At 41.2% G+C, this 20,119-nt stretch overlaps 1 protein-coding gene across 4 annotated transcripts in view; it reads right to left on the reverse strand.

The window, feature by feature from the left end:
• The window catches only part of MATN2 (matrilin 2), a 171,059-nt gene continuing 160,772 nt past the window's right edge, over positions 9,833–20,119 (reverse strand). For 2 of the 4 annotated variants that reach the window (XM_021089066.1, XM_021089068.1), the window contains 6 exons: positions 18,708–19,121; positions 14,345–14,497; positions 13,097–13,168; positions 12,733–12,867; positions 12,045–12,143; positions 9,833–10,394 (listed from right to left, as the gene is read on the reverse strand). In XM_021089066.1, the coding sequence (XP_020944725.1) occupies positions 10,339–10,394; positions 12,045–12,143; positions 12,733–12,867; positions 13,097–13,168; positions 14,345–14,497; positions 18,708–19,121 (929 nt within the window). In that variant the 3' untranslated portion in view covers positions 9,833–10,338. The remainder of the gene's footprint in view (positions 10,395–12,044; positions 12,144–12,732; positions 12,868–13,096; positions 13,169–14,344; positions 14,498–18,707; positions 19,122–20,119) is intronic. The other 2 variants (XM_021089067.1, XM_021089069.1) reach the window with 2 other exon arrangements.

Genomic DNA, 20,119 nt, shown 5'->3' on the forward strand with positions numbered 1-20,119 from the left:
AATGTTCTTTTACTGGGAATGGTTCTTCATCTTATGTTTTGCTTTTTCTGTGAGTTTAGGGAAGCCAAACTGTAGTCTTGGAGGGCTACTTCTATGCAAGAGCACCCCTTTGTATTTTGTGAGGGGTCACTGTTTATTTCAGGCATGGAAGTTTGGATATTCACTGTCTCTTTTCTTTAGTGTGAGTAGGCTGTTATCCCCATGGTGCTGAGTATGTTTCCAGGGTGAAGGAGGCAATGAATAGGGCTGGTAGTCAGTGCCTGATTGCTGGGCTCTTAATAGGAGCAAGGACCTGCAAGAAGGTGGCAGAGGCAACTCCTAGTTGCAGGGCCCTGGGAGGTAGTAATGAGCCTAGGCAGATTTATGAGGTTCCCAGGGCATTTGGCAGTGGCAGTGGCAGGGTGTGTGAGTTCCCAGGGGAGTGAGCAAAAACAGGTGATGTTTGGTCACAATGCCCGCCTCTGTCGTGCCCTCTGAGGTGACTGGGGCTACAAGTGGTGCCTGTTCAGGGACCCCTAGTGGTAGCGAGCCATGCCCTCTTCTGGAGTCAGAGGTAACTGCGGTAGTTTGCCCCTGTCACCTATAGACCACACAAGAAGCACCCTGTCCTGCTTAGCCCACGCAGTAGGTGCTGCACAAGCTGTTCCTAGTTGCAGGGTCCTGTGAAATGACAGTGATCAAGCGTGTGGGCACTGCCCGGAGTGTCTGGCAGCAGCAGCAGCAGGGTCGTTATGTTCTCAGGGGACTGAGAACAACAACGGGGGATACTCAGTTGTGGTGCCCTCTTTTTTGCCGACCTCTGAGATGACTGGGGTGGCAGGTGGAGCCTATTCACAGACCCCTAGTGGTAGCAGGTCACGCTTCCCTCTGGTTTCTGAGATGACTGCTTTGATTTGTCCCTGCTGCATGTTGATTACTCAAGAGGCACCATGTCACACTTAGCCCCCTGCTGCCCTTAGCCCACACAAGAAGTGCCTGTACAAGAAGCGCCTGGTCTCCAGTAGCCCAAGCAAGTGGCTTCTTGCCACCTGTAGCCTGCACCAGAGGCACCTCACCCTCTGAGAGCCCAAGCGTGCCCAGGGAGATTCCTATGGTGGTCCACCCCTCTTCCTCTTGCCCTCCCCAATAATGGCTCCTTGCACCTCCTGTTGGCCCAGACCTCCTCCTGGGTTCCCTTGGCTGTGGCGTTCCACTCACCAGCCTGTAGCTCACCCCTCCTTAGCCCCTCAGGCTGTCTCCACACAGCCAACCCTAGTCCTGTCCCTGGAACTGACCTCTGGAGGCTGAGTCTCAGAGCCCAGCCCCTGCCCAAGTGTCTCAGGCTGTGGTGTCTGGGGTGGTGGTGCAGATGATCTGTGCAGCTCTCACTCTACTTTGCCCTCCTCAGTCCAGCTGCTGTGCTTTTCTTGGCGACTTTGTGGTTCCTCCGTCTTTGCTGATCTCCCAGCAGTTAAGTGGCTTCCCAGCCTTTAACAGCTCCCTCTCAGGAACGATAGTCCTGTGCTGATTTAACAGCTCCTCTTTAACAGCTCCCTCTCAGGAATGACTGTCCTGTCCTGATTCCTTTTCTCTCCCTCTTTTTTTCTTTTGTTTTACCCAGTTACGTTGAGTTTCTTGCCCTTTCTGGAGGTTTAAGTTCTTCTGCCAGCATTCAGTAGATGTTCTGTGCGAATCATTTTACATGCAGATGTGTTTTTTTTTGATGTGTTTGTGGGAGAAGGTGAGCATGATGTCTTACTCCTCCTCCATCTTGATCCTATTTGTCTAGATATTTTAAATTCCATCTGTGATTTCTTCTAGTGGTCCATTAGTTGTTTAGTAGCATATTGGTTTTTTTTTAAGTGATTTTTATTTTTTCCAAGTTCAGAAGCATATTGTTTAGCCTCGGTGTGTTTGTGTTTTTTTTGCCTTTTTTTCCCCCCTTTTTTGGCTGTCCCACGACATAGGGAGTTCTTGGGCCAGGGATCGGATCTGAGCCACACTTGTGACCTACGCTACAAGACTGCCCTTTTCCTATTGTATATTCTTGTTTCCATTGTTGAAGATTGTCTGTCGAAGATTGTCTGTAGCTATTTAGGTTTATATCTCTGTTCTATTCCATTGATCCATATGTGTTCTTATGCCAGTACATTACTGTTTTGGTACTGTAGCTTTGTAATACTATCTGAGGTCTGGGAGGGTTTTTTCCCCCTTCTGGATTGCTTTAACTATTCTATGTCTTTTATGGTTCCATATAAATTTTTGGTTTATTCATTCTAGTTGTTAGTGTAAAGAAATGCAACTGATTTCTGTAAGTTAGTCCTGTATCCTGCTACCTTGCTGAATTCGTTTTATCGGTTCTACTAGGCTTTGTGTGGAGTTTTTAGGGTTTCCTATATATAGAATCATGTCATCTGCACATAATAACAATTTTGCCTCTTCCCTACCAATTCAAATACCTTTTATTTCTTTTTGTCTGATTGCCATGGCTAGGACTTCCAATACTATACTGAAGAGGAGTGGTGAGAGTGGGCATCCTTGTTCTAGATTTTAGCAAGTGTGTTATAAGTTTTCAGATTTTCAGTGTTAAGTATTATATTGGCAGTGGATTTGTAGCTTTTATTATGTTGAGATATGTTCCCTCTGTACCCACTTTTTATCTTGAATGGATTTTGAATGTTTGTTCTGCATCTGTTGAGATGATCCTGTCTTTTTTGTTGTTTCTTTTGTTGATATGGTGTATCACATTGATTTCTGTATGTTGAACCAACCTTGTGACAAGACTCTTGTGGTGTATGATCTTTAATGTGTTGATGAAATTTGCTAATATTTTGTTGAGAATTTTTGCATCTATAGTCATCAAAAATATTGCCTATAATTTCCTTTTTTTAGTGGTTGCTTTGTCTGGTTTTGGTATTAGGGTGATAGTGGCTTCATAGAATGTCTTTGGGAGTGTTCCTTCCTCTTCAGTCTTTTGGAAGAGTTTGAGAAGGATTGGTAAAGGCCTTTGTATGTTGGTAGAATTCATCTGTGAGTCCATCTGGTCCTGGACTTTTGTTTGTAGAGTTGTTTTTTTTAAATTAGGTATTATATTTCACTTCTAGTGATCAGTCTGTTCAAATTATCTATTCTTGATTCAGTTTTGGTGGGCTGTATTTTCCTAGAAATTTGTCCATTTCTTCTAGGTTGCTGAATTTGTTGGCATATAATTGTTCATAGTATTCTTTTTTTTTGTTTGTTTGTTTTTTGTTTTGATTGCTGAGGTATCAGCTACTATGCTTTCTCCTCTCTCTTTCTTATTTTGTTTGGAACTTTTCTTAGCCTGGCCCTGTCAAAGAACCAGCTCTTGGTCTTACTCATTTTTTTTGTTTGTTTGTTTTTTTAATTTTCATTTCATTGATTTCCTCTCTGGTTTTTTGTGATTTTCTTCCTTTTGCTGACTTTAGGTGTTTGATTGTTCTTTTTTTATTATTATTAATTATTTCAGGTTGTAGGCTAAGTTGTTGGAGATTTTTCTTATTTCTTAAAGAAGGCCTGCATTGCTATGGACTTTTTCTAAGAACCAGATCCCAACCATGTCTGTGACCCAAACCACAGCTCACAGCAGCGCTGGATCCTTAACCCACTGAGCAAGAGGCCAGGGATCGAACCTGCAACCTTATGGTTACTAGTTGGGTTCATTAACCACTAAGCCACTATGGGAACTCCTGTTTTTGTTTGTTTGTTTGTTTTTCTCTTGTTTTTCTATGGTTGATTTCTAGTTTCATGCTATTGTAATTAGAAAAGATACTTGAAATAATTTTTATACTCTTAAATTTGCTGAAGTTTGCTTTGTGCCCTAGAATGTGGTCAGTCATGGAGAATGTTCCATTTGCACTTGAATGTGTATTCTGGTTTTTTTGGATACAATATCCTGAAAAATCAATTAATTATTTGGTTGTATCATTTAGGATCTCTGTTGCCTTGATCTTTCCATTGTTGTGAATGGACTGTTAATGTCTCCTATTACTACTGTATCCCCTTCCATTTCTCTCTGTATGTCTCTCTATTTGTTTTACATATTTAGGTGCACCTGTATTGGATGCATATATGTTGACAAATGTAATATCCTCTCCTTGTAGTGATCCTTTTATCATTAAATAGGGTCCTTCTTTATCTTTCTTTTATGGTCTTTGTTTTAAAGCCTATTTTGTCTGATATGAGTATTGTGACACCCACTTCTCATTTCTGTTTGCATGAAATATCTTTTTCCATCCCTTTACTTTCAGTCTATGTGTGTCCTTTGCCCTAAAGTGGGTCTCTTGTAAGCAGTATATTGTAGGCTCTTGTTTTTTTTTTTTTTTTAACTCCAGTGTGCCATTGTAAATCTTTATTTTTACCCACGCCCACAGCATGTGGAAGTTCCTGAGCTAGGGATCAAACTTGTGCCACAGGAATGATGACATTGATCCTTAACCCCCTTAACCAGGGAATTCCCATTATGTGTCCTTTGAGTCTATTGACATTTAAGGTAATCATTTTCTTTTTTTTTTGTCTTTTTGCCATATGGAGGTTCTCAGGCCAGGGATCGAATTGGAGCCATAGCCGCCAGCCTACACCAGAGCCACAGCAACGCTGGACCTGAGCCATGTCTGCAACCTACACCACACCTCACGGCAATGCCGGATCTCTAACCCACTGAGCAAGGCCAGGGATCGAACCCGCAATCTCATGGTTCCTAGTTGGATTTGTTAACCACAGTGCCGCGATGGGAACTCTGGTAATCATTAACAGATATGTATTTATTGCCATTTTAAACCATATTTTCCATTGGTTTTATATTTCTTCTTTGTCCTTGTCTTTGTTTTTCTTTTTCTTTCTTTTTTTTTTTTTTGTCTTTTTAGGGCTACACTCGCAGCATATGGAGATTCCCAAGCTAGGGGTCTAATCAGAGCTCTAGCTGCCGGCCTACACCACAGCCACAGCAATGCCAGAGCCAAGCCACGTCTGGACCTACACCACAGTTCATGGCAATGCCGGATCCTTAACCCACTGAGCAAGGCCAGGGATTGAACCCGCAACCTCATGGTTCCTAGTTGGATTTGTTTCTGCTGCACATAACGGAAACTCCTGTTTTCCTTTTGTGACTTGATTTTCTTTTGTATTGTGCTTATGTTCTCTTTTTTTTGAATCTATTGTTATCTTTTGATTTGTAGTTGCCCTGTTTTTCAAATATATCAATCCCTTTCCATATCTATTTGCCACTTGCTTTAGACTGATAGTCATACAGGCTCAAACACATTCTTGAACAACAGGAAATATATACATTTTCTTACTTGCACACATTTTATGATTTTGATGTCCTCCTTTACATTTCCACATTTATGCTTTTGCTTTTCATTGTGGTTATCACTTTCACAGAACTTTTTTTGATTTTTTTTTTTAATTTACTGGCTTATTTAAGTGATTTACTTTCCAATTATGATGTTCTCTTTCCTGTATTTTTTTCTATTTAGAGAAGCCCTTTCAATATTTAAGATAGGTTAATTATTGCTGTATTATTTTAGTTTTTGCTAGTCTGAGAAATTCATTGTCTCATAAGTGATAATCTTGCTGGGTAGACTATCCTAGGTTGCACATTTTTCCCTTTCAGGACTTTAAATATTTTTTGCCATTCCCTTCTGGTATGCAGAGTTTCTGTAGAGAAATCAGCTGCTAGTCTTATGGGAATCCCCTTGTAATTAACTCTGCTTTTCTCTTGCTGTCTTTAGAGCTATTTAACTTTTGTTATCTTAATTATGTCTTGTAGGTCTGTTTGGGTTTATGTTTGGGACCCTCTGTGCTTCCTGTATACCTGTTTTCTTCTTTAGGTTTGGGAACTTTTTCATCACAATTTCTTCAAATACTTTTTTTTTTTAGGGTCACACCTGTGGCATATGGAAGTTCCCAGGCTAGGGCTCAAATTGGAGCTACAGCTGCTGGCTTACACTACAGCTACAGTAAAGCAGGATCTGAGTTGCCTCTGCAACCTATACCACAGCTCATGGCAGTGCCAGATCCTTGACCCACTGAGCAGGGTCAGGGATCTAACCCGCATCCTTATGAGTACTAGTTAGATTTGTTTCTGCTGCACAATGGCAACACCTCAAATACATTTTCAATCCCCTTTTCTCCTTCTGAGATCCCTATTGTATGTTGATGGGCATGGTTTATGTTATCCCTTAAGTCTTATATCGCTGTCATTTTTTTTTTCCAATTTGGCTTATCAGTTGTTCTGATTGGTTGATTTCCATTCTTCTATCTTCCAGATCACTTATTTGTTCTTTTGCATTATTCATTCTGCTGTTCATTGCCTTTAGCTCAGCTTCCATCTTGGTGAATGATTTCTCTCATTTTTCTTGGGTACTTTTTACAGTAATATGAATTTCTATTAATATTCCTTAATTCCTTCAGTATTTTCATTTGAACTTGGTGTCTATTAGACAGAAGAAATCTACTTCATTGTTCTTCCAGGGGAATTCTCTTGATCTTTTAGTTGGAAGTGGTTCCTCTGCTTCTTCACTTTACTTGTTTCTCTTGCTCTATGAGTTTAGGAGAAAAAGTTATCCACTGTGGTCTTGGAGCACTATTTTTATGTGGAAGCATTCCTTTGTACCCTGTGTATGTTTAATACTTTTTGGTGTGAGGTCTGTTCTTAGTATGAATTCCTGCTGCCTCTCTCCTCAGTGTATGCTGGCCATTATTCCCTTGATAAAGGATGTGTGGCTGGTGTTATGGTGATCAGACCTTGTACTAGATATTTAGATGGGACTCTTCTTTGCTCTGGTTGTCACGGCCAGTTCACACTCTGGTGTGAGGTCAGGGGTACTGGAGCACTTCCACTGGAAAAGGAGACACTGAATATTTGTCTGCCAAAACTGCTCACCAGTGAGTGTTCTCTGTTGTGTTACCTCTCACCCATTGTGTGGGTTCATAAAGTACACTATTGTTGGCACTGCCTTTGGGCCCATCTCAACCTTGGCAATGCTGACAGTTGGTCCTCGGTGTCCCTCAGCTGTTTTTACAAAGCTACCAGCACAGACCCATGAAGTTATGTCCTAGAACTGCAGTAATCATGCACCTGAAGCAGCTGTGAGAGCTGTGGAGGTGATTCAGATTCATCCCAGCCACAGGAACACTCATTCACTCGTATTCCACAGGCACTGATTTTACAAAGTATGGCAAAAGTATAAATCCCCAGCTGGTGCAGCTGCAGAGAGAAGTTTCAGCCCTGCTTCCCTAAGTCAAACAGCCCCTGGAATTCAGCTTTGGTTTGAGCCCTCCCTCTGCATGTGGGCAACCCATGGGCTTGTGCTCTCATAGCCTGCTGGGGTCGTGGCTGGGGCACAGAAATATCCCGCATTTGAATTCTCCTCTCCCAGTTACTGTTTTTGACATCATATTTGTGTGTGGATTATTTCCTAACTTTACTGCATGTTGGCCTTAACCATTTGGTAATTTCTTTTTTCTGACTATGGCCTCTTCTGCTTAGAGAAGTTCCTTTAGCATTTGTTATAAAGTTAGTTTGGTAGTGAACTTTTTTAGCTTTTGCTTGTCAATGAAACTTTTGATTTCTCCATTAAATCTGCTATGGAGATTTAAAAATCTGAACAAGAGCCTTTCTTGGGTATTTCTGGCTATAGGTTTTCCCCTTTCATAACTTCTTAGGTGTATCATGCCACTTCCTTCTGGCCTATTTCTGCTGAAAAATCAGCTAATACTCTTATGGGAACTCCCTCGTATGTTATTTGTTGCTTTTCTGTTGTTGCTTTTAATATTTTTATTTTTGTCAATTTTATTACTGTGTGTATTCCACCTTGGGTTAATTTTGTGTGGAATTCTCTGCATTTCCTGGACTTGAGTGACTATTTCCTTTCCTATGTTAGTGAAGTTTTCCAGCTATTATCTCTTCATATATTTTCTCAGGCCCCTTTCTGGAATCCCTAAAATGGAGGGTTTGATGTCCCAGAGGTTTTTCTTTTCTTTTCTTTTCCCCACACTCCTGGTGTGCAGAAGTTCCCAGGCCAGGGATTGGACCTGTGCCATAAATGTAACCAGAGCCATAGCAGTGACATCAGATCCTTAAACCTCTGAGCCATGAGGGCACTCCCTAGAGGTTTCTTAAACTTCTCATTTCTTTTCATTCATTTTTCTTTTTTCTTTTTTTTCCTTTTTTCAGGGCTGCAACTGCAGCATATGGAAGTTCCCAGGCTAGGGGTTGAATTGGAGCTGCAGCTGCTGGCCTACACCACAGCCACAGCAATGCCATATCTGAGCGACATCTGCAACCTACACCATAGCATGTGGCAGTGCTGGATCCTTACCCCACTGGGTGAGTCCAGGGATCGAACCCATATCCTCACGGATGCTATCAGGTTCTTAACACACTGAGTCAAAACAGGAACTCCTCATTCATTGTTGTTTATTCCGTTCTGTGGCAGTGATTTCTACCATTCGATCTTCTAGCTCACTAATTCATTCTTCTGCCTCATTTATTCTGCTAGTATACTTTTCATTTCAGTTATTGTATTCAGCTGTGATTGTTCTTTATATTTTTTGACTCTAACTTCTCGCTCTGCATCCCTTCTTTTCCAGGGTTCTTGGATCATCTTTACAGTTGTTAGTTGGAATTCTTTCTTGGGTAGATTGCCTGTCTGCACTTCATTTATTCACTCGTTCTTCGGGGTTTTATCTTGTTCCTTTGTCTGAAACATACTCTTTTGCCATTTCATTTTGTTTAAATTTCTTTTGTATTTTTATATACGCAGTAGCTTAGTTAGATGTCTTGACCTTGGAGAAGTGGCCCTTTGTAGGGGATGTCCTGTGTATCCCAACAGTATTCCCCTTCTCATCACCCAAGGGCCAGGGCTGGTCCCAAGGTAGGTTCTGACCTATGTTTTCGGATTCACATGTTGCAGCATCAGAGTTTCCTTGTTTCTGGTGTCTGCCCCTGGTGGGTAAGGTTGATCTAGAGGCTTGTATAGGCTTCCTGGTTGGAGAGGCCAGGGCTTGCCTGCTGGTGGGTGGAGCTGAGTCTTGGCCCTTTGGTGGGCATGGCTGTGTCAAGGAGTGTATCTAGAGGTGGCTGTGGGCTCAAGAAGTCTTTGGGCAGCCTGTCTGTTGATGGGTGGGGCTATTCCCAACCTATCTGTGGTTTGGCCATCGGCTTTTTTTTTGGGGGGGGCATACCTGTGGCATATGGAAGTTGCTGGGCTGGCAGTCAAATCAGAGCTAAAGCTGCTGGCCTACTCCATAGCCACAGCAATGCCAGATCCAAACCATGTCTGAGACCCAGGCTGTAGTTTGTGGCAATGCTGGATCCTTAACCCACTGAGCTGGGGCCATTTGCTTTTTAAATTTATCTTTTGAGTTTCACTATGTATACATGTAGATTTAATGGATTTCTTTTAAATGTTGCATAATATTTCTGAGCTGAGGTATGGACTATGCCACAGTTCATTAGTTCCTCCTATGATGATGATTTGGTTATTTCTAATTTGTTACATTTATAAAATTTAGTAACATTCTTATACAAGTCTCTTTGTGTGTAAGTACCAAAATCATCTAGATACCTAAAGTGCACTTGCTAAACCATAGGGTATCTCTGCATTTTCACTTTTGCTAGCGATTGATGGGTTATTCTCCAGAGACCGTCCATTTGCATTCCCACTGGCACTGTACAAGAGTCAGACATGATAATGTTTGCCAAGCTGAGTAATTTAACCTGCATTGACCTGATTATCGGTGAGATTCAGCTTTTTTTTTTTCATATATATTCTGGTCATTTCTTATGTATACTTTGTATTTTTAAAGTTTAAGAATTTTACACAGAATATCATTCTTTGAAGTGAATTTTAATATTGTATAAAAAATCCAACTTGTTATACAAGTACATATGTTCTGTGATTTTATGCATACATCCATATACATATATCAATGTTAAGTCCAATACAAAAAAATAGCTTTCCCATGGCCAGTGTTCTATGGAAGTAAGACTGTGCAAACTTTATTTTGTAGTCAAATGAGATGGCAACACTAAGGCAGTACAAGGCAAAAGCAAATTGTGTCCACAGTATGTTACAGACTATCTTGCATAGCTTATTTGTTCTCACTTGGTAAACTTTATTTCAAGATTCTGAAAGACTTTTTTTTCTGAGTAGATTTATAGAGTAATGTCTACTTTTGCCTTTGTTCTATAGTAAACCAGCTTTCTCATTACTTGTTATGTTTTACTTTACAAAGTTACATAATTAATGATAGCCTGAGCCTCTAGAGCTCTGAACTGGTTTCATCATAATCCTTGATAAAATGACATATAAATGCACAGAGCAGTTTGAGTCTTCATCTGTATCTCAGGCGATTTTCCAGGGCTTCCATTCTCTGTGTCATTTCTTCTAGTAAATCTCAAATTAAGGAAGAGGAATCTGAATTGCCTAATTTTATTTATATTCAAATATGACTTGATTTATCTATATGAGAATTTGTGTCCTGAAAAACACAGGGCTTTGGGTTTTTCCATTTCTGTTAAGTATTTTAAAATTCTGACTTATAGTAACTCATTAGCACATATTATCAAGACTATAAATCTTTATTGGGTTAAGTACTTTTCTTTAACATTAAATCCAGATGGTTCAAATTTTTCTTTTTGAAAAAATTTTAATTCTACTCATAGCCCTGTTGCTTCTAAATTAATTTGCCCTAGAACACCTCTGGGAGCAAAATGGATAATGTTAGGCATGTGGTGGAGAGAAGAAAACAAAAGGATTAGGCCTTGGAAGGGATGCTAGGACATCAGAAGAGAATAAAGATGGGGAGTTTTCACCCTTGGTACCAGACAGGGCCAAAGAGTAGCAAGCAGCCTCGAAGACTTTTGACCTATGCTCTTTTGTATATAATTTCCTTAGTCTCTTAAGTAAACCCTTAGGAGTGGACTGGCTAAAGGCAGAGCAGTAGAATAAGCATCTGCTTTCCTCTCTGCAGCTCCTTAATTATGCCCCACCTGGCCCCTTGATGGCAGAATGAGAGTCTGGATTCATCACCTGTATTAACTACTGTCAGATTATTACTGTTATTTTTGGCCACACCTGCAGCATATGGAAATTCTCAGGCCAAGGGTTGAACTGTGCCACAGCAGCGACCCCAGCCACTTTGGTGATGGTGCTGGATCCTTAACCCACTGTGCCACAAGAGAACTCTGCTGTCAGGTTTTTTTCTTTAAGGAGTATATTTCCAGTTTTCAGAAATACAATGGCTGTACGCTGTTCTTTATTTTATAAACCCATTGGCACAGAAATAGTTCAGAATTAAACAATTTCCCTTAAGGCTAGTTGATGCATGTTGAGATAGCTATCAGGCAGCTTTAGTAAGCTTACTGCAATTTGACATTCAAAGCAGTTGGCAGCATTTTCTCAGTGTATAAAAGCAGTAAGTCTTCATTTCTCCACTATTCCAAAGCTTTTATTTGTAATATTGTTTTAATGAATCACTGGGTCCTGCTCTTCCCTTGGTAGAATGTTTCATCTTAGAGTGCGGCTATAAAAAGAAAACAAAAACAAACCAAAAAACCCTCAACCCCAGTTCTCTAGAACCTACACACTGACCAGACGTGGCTGCAGTGTGGCTTGTGACCAAAGGAAAAGTTTGGAATTTAGATAGAGTTTGAAACCTCTTCATTCTAGTAGCACCATTCTTTGCATATACATACTGTATCTTTGATGCACTTCAGATCTGGTATATATTTTCCATTTCCTCCCAGCAGAGAGTAAGTCTGTTTTTTCTTTATTTTGCATACTGACTGGCTGACTGGCCTTATTGCTAAACCCCCTAGAACCATAGCAACTAAGTGCCTGAGCCTGTTGTGAAGCTTGGCTTACTCTTGGCTCTCAAGCATCTATCAGGCTGCTTAAGAAAAATCCTTTCCTGGAGTTCATTTTTTCTTGACTTTATGAAGATGACTTCATTTCATATATACCCACATGCTAAATTATTGTAAGTTTTGATAATATTCTTTGCATTCCATACGGAAGTATAATATTAGAAAAGGATATGGCGCTGCGTTAATTTTCTTACTTCTTCATTTGCAAGGTTCTGGAACATTATAAGGTTTTCACATTTGCATTGATCGTGTTTTTCTTCCAAGGGACTTCCTAAGAAAGCAGATGGAAAGTGTTCACCTTTAGAATCCACCAGACTTCCCAAAGGCATAATAATAGGACTGAGTCAGCATATGGGGGAAACCATAATGAAAGAAATGTTCAACTTTTTTCCATGCAGCCGGATCCAGTAAATGCCAGGGCTGTATATGCTTCCAACACAAAGCGGCCTTTATTGTGGAGTGCAGAGAGCTACTCCAGTTTCTTCTATTTTTTTTCTCATTTTTTTTTTTTTAAGTTCTCATTCCCCCCATCCTACTGCCTACTTTCTCTTTTCTCGTCTTTTTTTTTTTTTTTTTTTCCTTTTCTAGGGCTGCCCCTGCGGCATATGGAGGTTCCCAGGCTAGGGGTCTAATCAGAGCTGTAGCCACCGGCCTACACCAGAGCCACAGCAACGCAGGATCCTTAACCCACTGAGTGAGGCCAGGGATCAAACCCGCAACCTCAAGGTTCCTAGTTGGATTCGTTAACCACTGAGCTGCGACGGGAACTCCTCCTGTCCTTTTTTAAGCTGAGTGTGTTGGCAATTGGAGAGACTAGTAGCGAGTTATCTTACTATGGTAATATTTTACTTGGAAATTACCTGAAGATTTTGTCGAATGGAAAAGTTTTTGTGTAGACCGTGCAAGATTGTCTTCTTCAAACAGATACCTGTGTTGCACTGCAAAATTAGAACAGGAAAGTAGGTCTTGGATATTTATGGTGACTGGCTCAGATTCTGTAAAGAGAAAGAAAACTGAAGTCAAACCTGTTTAACATGGTCGTGATTATAAAACCGCCATCAGCCGTCAGTAAGGTATTTGGTATTCCTAGCATGAGGACTATAGCTTTACTTTGGGATATACTATGGCACAAAGACTCAGCAGAGAGGCAACTTTTGTCTGTGGGGAAATTATGGTGGAAGCATTCACAAAAGATTATAAAAATACTGCCTTTAAAAATTGTACCTGTTGGTTGGTGGACCCTCTTTGGCAGTTCCCCTGCAGGGGAATCCTGTCTTCCATCAGAGTCTTCGAGAGCTGAGAGGAAAAAGATGACCAAAGGAGTGATAATTGTCCACACGGGTACATGCGTTCTTGAGGAAACCGGTCCCAGACCAAGTCCTTACCTGCCTGCTGCCACCCAAGATATTCTGGTTTGATTTGGTAGCAACACCAATTCTAAAAAGCAATTGGTTAAATTGATAATTCAAGACTATTCTAGGGCAGTTGTCTCTAGTAAGAGAAGCCTAGACTCCTTAAATGAATCTTATTACTTAAGAATGTAAAAAGGTGGCTGGTTGGGAGGGGTGAGTTAAATTTGTCCAAGGTTTAAGTTGCAGTGGCAGCAGTTCCACTTTAGGCATTTCAACTTGAATGAAACATCCTAGAGGTAAAATGTTAACAAGTTGCATTAGAAATCTGAAAGGCGTTCTTTTCCTGGCCCCATTCATCTCATCTCAGTGTACTTGTCTGTGGAAGAATAAGACACTTAGACCAGGATTGTACTGGCAACTGAGCCTGGGACAGGAGTAAAAGGAAAAATGGGCAGAACAATGAACTGGAGAAAAGCACAGGAGGCTCCTAGGCATAAGAAAATCTAAATTCTATAAGAAAATTTAGGGAGTTCCTTGTAGCTCAGTGAGTTAAGGATCCAGTGTTGTCACTGCTATGGCTTGTTGCGGCTGTGGTGCAGGTTTGATCCCTGGCCCTGGAACTTCCACATGCCGTAGCTGTGGCCAAAATATTAAAAAATTAAAAAGGGAGCCTAATAGGACAGTTCTATAAATGGAAGTAGTCTATACAGGAAGGCATTCTTTACAACAGTGGCTTGGAAGAACTACCATCCCTCTTCACTCCAATTAACAGCATATTACGCATCAGCTTTCCTGATTTATATAATGGTTGTTCCTTAAATAGTCCTCTCCATGGGTTTTTTTGTGTATGTGTGAGAATTAAGTATGCCATGTGTCAGAATACTTGTAATGACATGTGTCATTACACTGCTTAGTACAGCACAAGCCTCAAGCAGTGTTAGCTAATTTGTCTTCTCTCTCCCCTGTTCCACTTCTGTGCTTAGTATTTCCAGCCATCACTAGCCCTGCCCATGAGCGAGGCACTTTTTAGAGCCCTTTGAAGGAATGAGTTGAGAATGTCTCATTCAAGGGTTCATGCTGTCTGTCTGCTAAGCTCTCTCCCAGACATAAGCCATAGTACCTTCACATATGCCTTTCTGTAGTTTGTCACTTATCTCGCCCATTGTGCTGAAGTCTTCGGCATAGAAGAGATGCTTGTCTGTGGGTTCAGAGGCGATTTCTTGTAGTTCTTCCTCAATGGCTTTTCCTACCCCAACAGCATACATAGTTATACCTAAGGTGCAGAGCAGATTAAGTAGTTAGACCCAAGGCAATCTACAGATTCACTGTAATCTCTATTAAGTTACCAATGGCGCTTTTCACAGAATTAGAACAAATCTAAAATTTGTATGGAAATAAGGGACTTCAAAGAGCCAAAACAATCTTGAGAAAGAAAAATGGAGCTGGAGGAATTGGGCTATACTATACTTCAGACAATACTACACAGCTACAGTGATCAAAACAGTATGGTACTGGCACAAAAGCAGAAATATAGATCAATGGAATAGGATAGAAAGCCCAAAAGTAGATCCACACAATCTATGACAAAGAAGACAAGAGTATACAATGTAGAAAAGATAGTCTCTTCAATAAGAGGTGCTGGGAAAACTGGACATGTAAGAGAATGAATTTAGAACTTTCTCTAACACCATACACAAAAATAAACTCAATGGATTAAAGACCTAAATCTAAGGTCAGATACTATAAAATTCTTGGAGGAAAACATAGGCAGAAACTTCTCTGGCATAAATCATAGCAATATCTTTTTGGATCCACCTCCTAGAATAAGAGACAGAAAAAGAAAAGTGAGAGCTAATTAAACTTCTAAAAGCTTTTGCACAGCAAAGGAGACCATAAACTGAAAAGACAACTAACAGAATGGGAGGAAATATTGGCAAACAATAGTGACCAATAGGGATTAATCTCCAGAATATACAAATAGCTCATGCAGCTCAATATTAAAACAACCCACCTAAAATATGGGCAGAAGATCTAAATAAACATTTCTCCAAAGAAGACAGATGGCCAACAGGCATATGAAAAGTGTTCAACACCACTAACTAGAAAAACACAAAACTACAATGAGCTATCACCTCACACCAGTCAGAATGGCCATCACCAAAAAGTCTACAAACAATAAATGCTAAAGAGGGTATGGACAAAAGGGAACCCTCCTAGCACTGTTGGTGGGGATGTAAATTGATAAAAACTATGAAGAACAGTATGGAGGTTCCTTAAATTATAGGATCATATGTTCCAGCAGTCCCACTCCTGGGCACTTACCCATTGAAAACCGTATTTCAAAAAGATACATGCACCCCAATATTCACTGCAGCACTACTTACAATAGCCAAGACATGGAAGCAGTCTAAGTGTCCATCAACAGGTGAATGGAAAAAGATGTGGTACATATATATTCAGTGGAATGTTACTCTGCCATGAAAAATGAAATATCACCATTTGTGGCAACATGTATGAACCTAGAGATTATCATACTAAGTGAAGAGAAAGATATATGATATCACTTATGTGTAGAATCAGATTTTTAAAAAGATACAAGTGAACTTATTTACAAAACAACTCAGATCTCAAAATCAAACTTACTAAAGGAGAAATGTGGAGGGAAGGAAATTAGGAGGCTGGGGTTAACATACACACTACTATATAAAGTAGATAACTAGCAAGGACCTACTGTGTAGCACAGAACTCTGCAATATTCTTTATATGGGGGAAAGGGTCTGAAAAATGGATGGGATTTTAAATGATAGAACAAAACAGGGTAGAGTTGTGTTCTCAAGATCTGGAACTTGTGAGGACTGTACCCAAAGTCAGCTGGATATTAACTGGTGATTTGAGGGGTCCAAATCAACCTCCCTTTATTTTTCCACCATTTTTGTTATTTTGGCCTTCTGAGCAAAAGAGATCCAAGAGAGTGGAAGGTGAGGCATGGCAGAGAGGTTAGGGAGCTAGACCACCAACCTGCTGCTTAGCTCTGGACAAAGTCATTTAATAAACCTCCAACTTTCCCTTGCATCAGCCTTGTGTAGAAAGGAACACTACATTGTGACTTACTAAATGGGAATCTCTTCTAGGGGAGTTCTAAGAAACAGGTCAGTTTATGACCTTGCAGCCTAGTTTCTACTCAAAGGTACAGATAGGAACTTTAAGTGACCTGGGACCAAGTGAAGCGGTATTCTGCCCAACCCTCTTGGGAGGACAAAGATTTGTGTGGAGGTGCAAAGCTATAAAAGAGAATCTGCGGATCCCGCGTTGCTGTGGCTCTGGCGTAGGCCAGCGGCTACAGCTCCAATTGGACCCCTAGCCTGGGAACCTCCATATGCCACAGGAGCGGCCCTAGAAAAGGCAAAAAGACAAAAATTAAAAAAAAAAAAAATAGAATCTGCAGATCACCGGAAATCTCCTAAATCAGAAACAAGAACAAACCCAAGTATTAACCTTAGATTACAACAGAGATAGAAGATTGCTCCAAAAGCTTTTCTAAACAAAATTAATTTTCAATTTCCTTCCCCAGTAGCCTCTTCATCTGAAACTAAAACACAATAAGAACTTAAGTTCTGCTTGACTTTGAACATTTTTCAGCACTAAAATATTCTGGATAATTCATTAGACTAGATTTTTAAAAAATACATAAAAAATTGGCCTTTAAGCCAAGTGGCAAGAGTTGTGCCTCGTTCTAAAGTCTAAGTAAGGTTAATAGTCAAGTTCAGCATATTTGTCTGGGAGCCCAGTGACTTTAGGCATGATTTCCTAAAAAGGATAACTACTATTTTAAGATTGTGTTAGCTATACATAGGAGTAATTAAATTCATCAGAAGATGTCGCTTCAGATAAATCTTATTGATTCAAGAACCAAGTAAACATCTCTTTCTCCTACCACCTGCCTTTAGTGGATTCATGGAAATTTGGGGAAGAAAGTAAAGCTGACTGGTCTCAATGAGACAAATAAAAAGGCTAACCATTGTCTTTGGAGACAGGGTACTTTTTTTTTCCTGGCTGTAACCCATGTCATTTGGAAGTTCCCTGGGCCAGGGACTGAATCCAAGCTACAGCTGCGACTCACGCCACAGCTATGGTAATGCCAGATCCTTAGCCCACTGTGCCGGGCTGGGGATCAAACCCAGTCCTCCGCAGTGACTTGTGCCCCTGCAGTTGGACTCTTAACCCACTGTGCCACAATGGGAACTGACAACGTACTTTCCTCTGCACATTTTAAGGATGCAGACTAGAGGGGCCCAGGGTTTGGCATGAGCTCTGGCAAGCTAGAAGCAGAACTAGGTGTGGGCAGCCAGTTTTACAATCCACTCAGATGATTCAGGCCACACATTTTGTGGCTACTACTCTTTTGGGTTCAGAAAAAGAGTGAAGTGTGAAATAAGCAATATCAATAAAATGGCCTTCACAAAGGGAATGACTCAGTGTTGATGCAAACCAACCTTTCCATGGGGTGGAACGGAGTTCACCAATGTGTCAGCGCTTTCATCCTTTATTCATTCACTCAGCAAGGACTAGTCACACATGTACTATGTTCCAGGCCTGATAGAGGCACTGACTCCCACAAAACCTTAAATGAAGCTCTGGTCTTTGCATACTCTCTTCCCCTTTATAGGACCTGCTGCACTGTGCCCTGGACAAGTTCTTAAAAGTAGCTTTCAAGCAAACTGCTTCACAACTTCAAGTTTTCTCATCTCCCCAAAGAATCCAGACATCTGCCCTCAAGCTGTCTCCACCAACCATTCTAGCTTTTGGATTTCCTTTTGCCATAAGCCATACTCCTCCCTGCACACTTGACATCTATGCATAACTAAAGCAACCCTAAGTCCTCCTTGCATTATACATGGGGTCAAAGAGAAGAGGCTGAGATTTACTGAACAGTAACTCATACCTCAAAAGCTAATTTTGCCTCCTGCAAGCACAAGAGTGTCCTATATCCTAAGGCTCCCACACTCTCAGAGTGTTCACTGGAAGCAATGCTTTAAAAACAAAACAAAACAAAACAAAACAAAATGTGAGTAAAAGTTCCTCTCCCCAGGAATCATTATTTTTATCAAGCTTTTCAGGTGATTATAAAGCAACCAAGCCATTGTTTGGGGAACTGTTGTGTATTTATCTGTAGTTAAACAGCATGTTCAGGACTGATTCTCTGCCCTGAAGGTAACTACCTGGCTAGTGAATCATGGTAGATGATTACTCAGGTGTGGTCTCTCTGTAGACTAACCTCCCAGACTGCAAGACACATCCTTCCTGAGTCCTTTAACTCCCGTGGGGCCCCTTTATGGCCGCTAGGTGGCAGTATAGTAAAGGTGGATAACAGCCGTGATAGGAAGTCTTTCTGCTCAAAGAATATCACTCCTGTGGCCCCATGTGACTACCAAGTGAGTTTAAGAACCCTGAGTGGTGTAAACCACACCTCCATCCCACATTACCATTGGCCTTGGCTTTACTGGCCCATTCGGAGACGTCATCCTGAGCCCGTCCGTCTGTGAACACGATGGCCACTCTTGGCACCCGTGCGGAGAGAGGCCTGGCCCCTTCTATTTGGGTAAAACTTCTTTCAAACATGTGTTTCAGGGCCAGCCCGGTCATAGAGCCCTTGCCCATGTATTTCATGGAGGCCACAGCTTTTTTCATGTCTTTGGCAGAGCCGAAGTTTCTCAGGGTAAACTCGGTGCGGACCTGTGTGGAATACTGGAGCAGCCCCACTCGAGCGGCTTTGGGGGAAATCGTCAAAGAATCTATAATTCCAGTGACAAACTGCTTCACAATCTCAAAATTCTCTTCACCAAGGCTCTTGGACCCATCGATCACAAAGACCAGGTCAACTGGGCCTTCAGTGCATCCTACAGGAATGAAAGGAAAGTTGAGATAGTTAAATGATAAAAAAATCATTTATGCACAAGAGTAGAAGAAAATTATGCTTCAGCTGGAGGCATAACCACTTTGGAGAGTCACTTTTATTCTTTAGAAAATACATAGGACAGACAGAGGTATTGGGAGAGTCACAAGCCAACAATAAATTTCACATTTGCCTTTATACGGAGTTTGTCAAATAGTTAAAAAAGTATTTCTTAGGAGTTCCCCTTGTGACTCAGAGGTAACGAATCCAGCTAGTATCCATGAGGACACAGGTTCGATCCCTGGCCATGCTCAGCGGGTTAATAAGGGTCTGGCATTGCCATGAGCTGCGGTATAGGTCGCAGACTCCGCTCAGATCCCATGTGGCTGTGGCTGTGGTATAGGCAAGCAGCTGCAGCTCCAAGTCAACCCCTAGCCTGGGAACCTCCATATGCTGCAGGTTTGGCCCTAAAAAGACAAAAAAAAAAAAAAATTTTTTTAAATGAAAGCATTTCTCACAAGCAAAAACACACAGCAGATGTAGAAATTGAAAACCAGGGTCACGTTGTACCCTGGGTCAGGGGCAGCCAGGTCTGGGAGGGACTGTGTGTAGCGTACCCTGAAAGGTCTGCCAGCACCCAAAAGATTCTGATAACTTTACTTCAGGAAGGAGACATCACCCCAGGCCAGGGCTGGCATCTGCCAGACAGCTGACTTGGAGATTCTTCCAGTTCAGCTAAGCCATCGCCTCTTTCAGGGAGCTTTCCTAGGAACCCAGCTAGTCTTAGTTACTCTCTGTATATCCCTAATTCTAGTAATTTAGTCAACAACAACACTGTTTACTGAGTACCTGCTCTGTGTAAGGCAGTGCAGCAAGGTTGTAACAGTGACCAAGACACAATCCCCGTTGTTCATAGGCCAGCATACTCCGTGCAGCATTCCACACTGTACAATGGCTAGATCATTATGTATCCCTTTCCTCCTCTGCTCTGCCAGTTCCTCC

Source organism: Sus scrofa, chromosome 4 (genome assembly GCF_000003025.6).
Source record: "Sus scrofa isolate TJ Tabasco breed Duroc chromosome 4, Sscrofa11.1, whole genome shotgun sequence".
NCBI classification, from domain to species: domain Eukaryota; kingdom Metazoa; phylum Chordata; class Mammalia; order Artiodactyla; family Suidae; genus Sus; species Sus scrofa.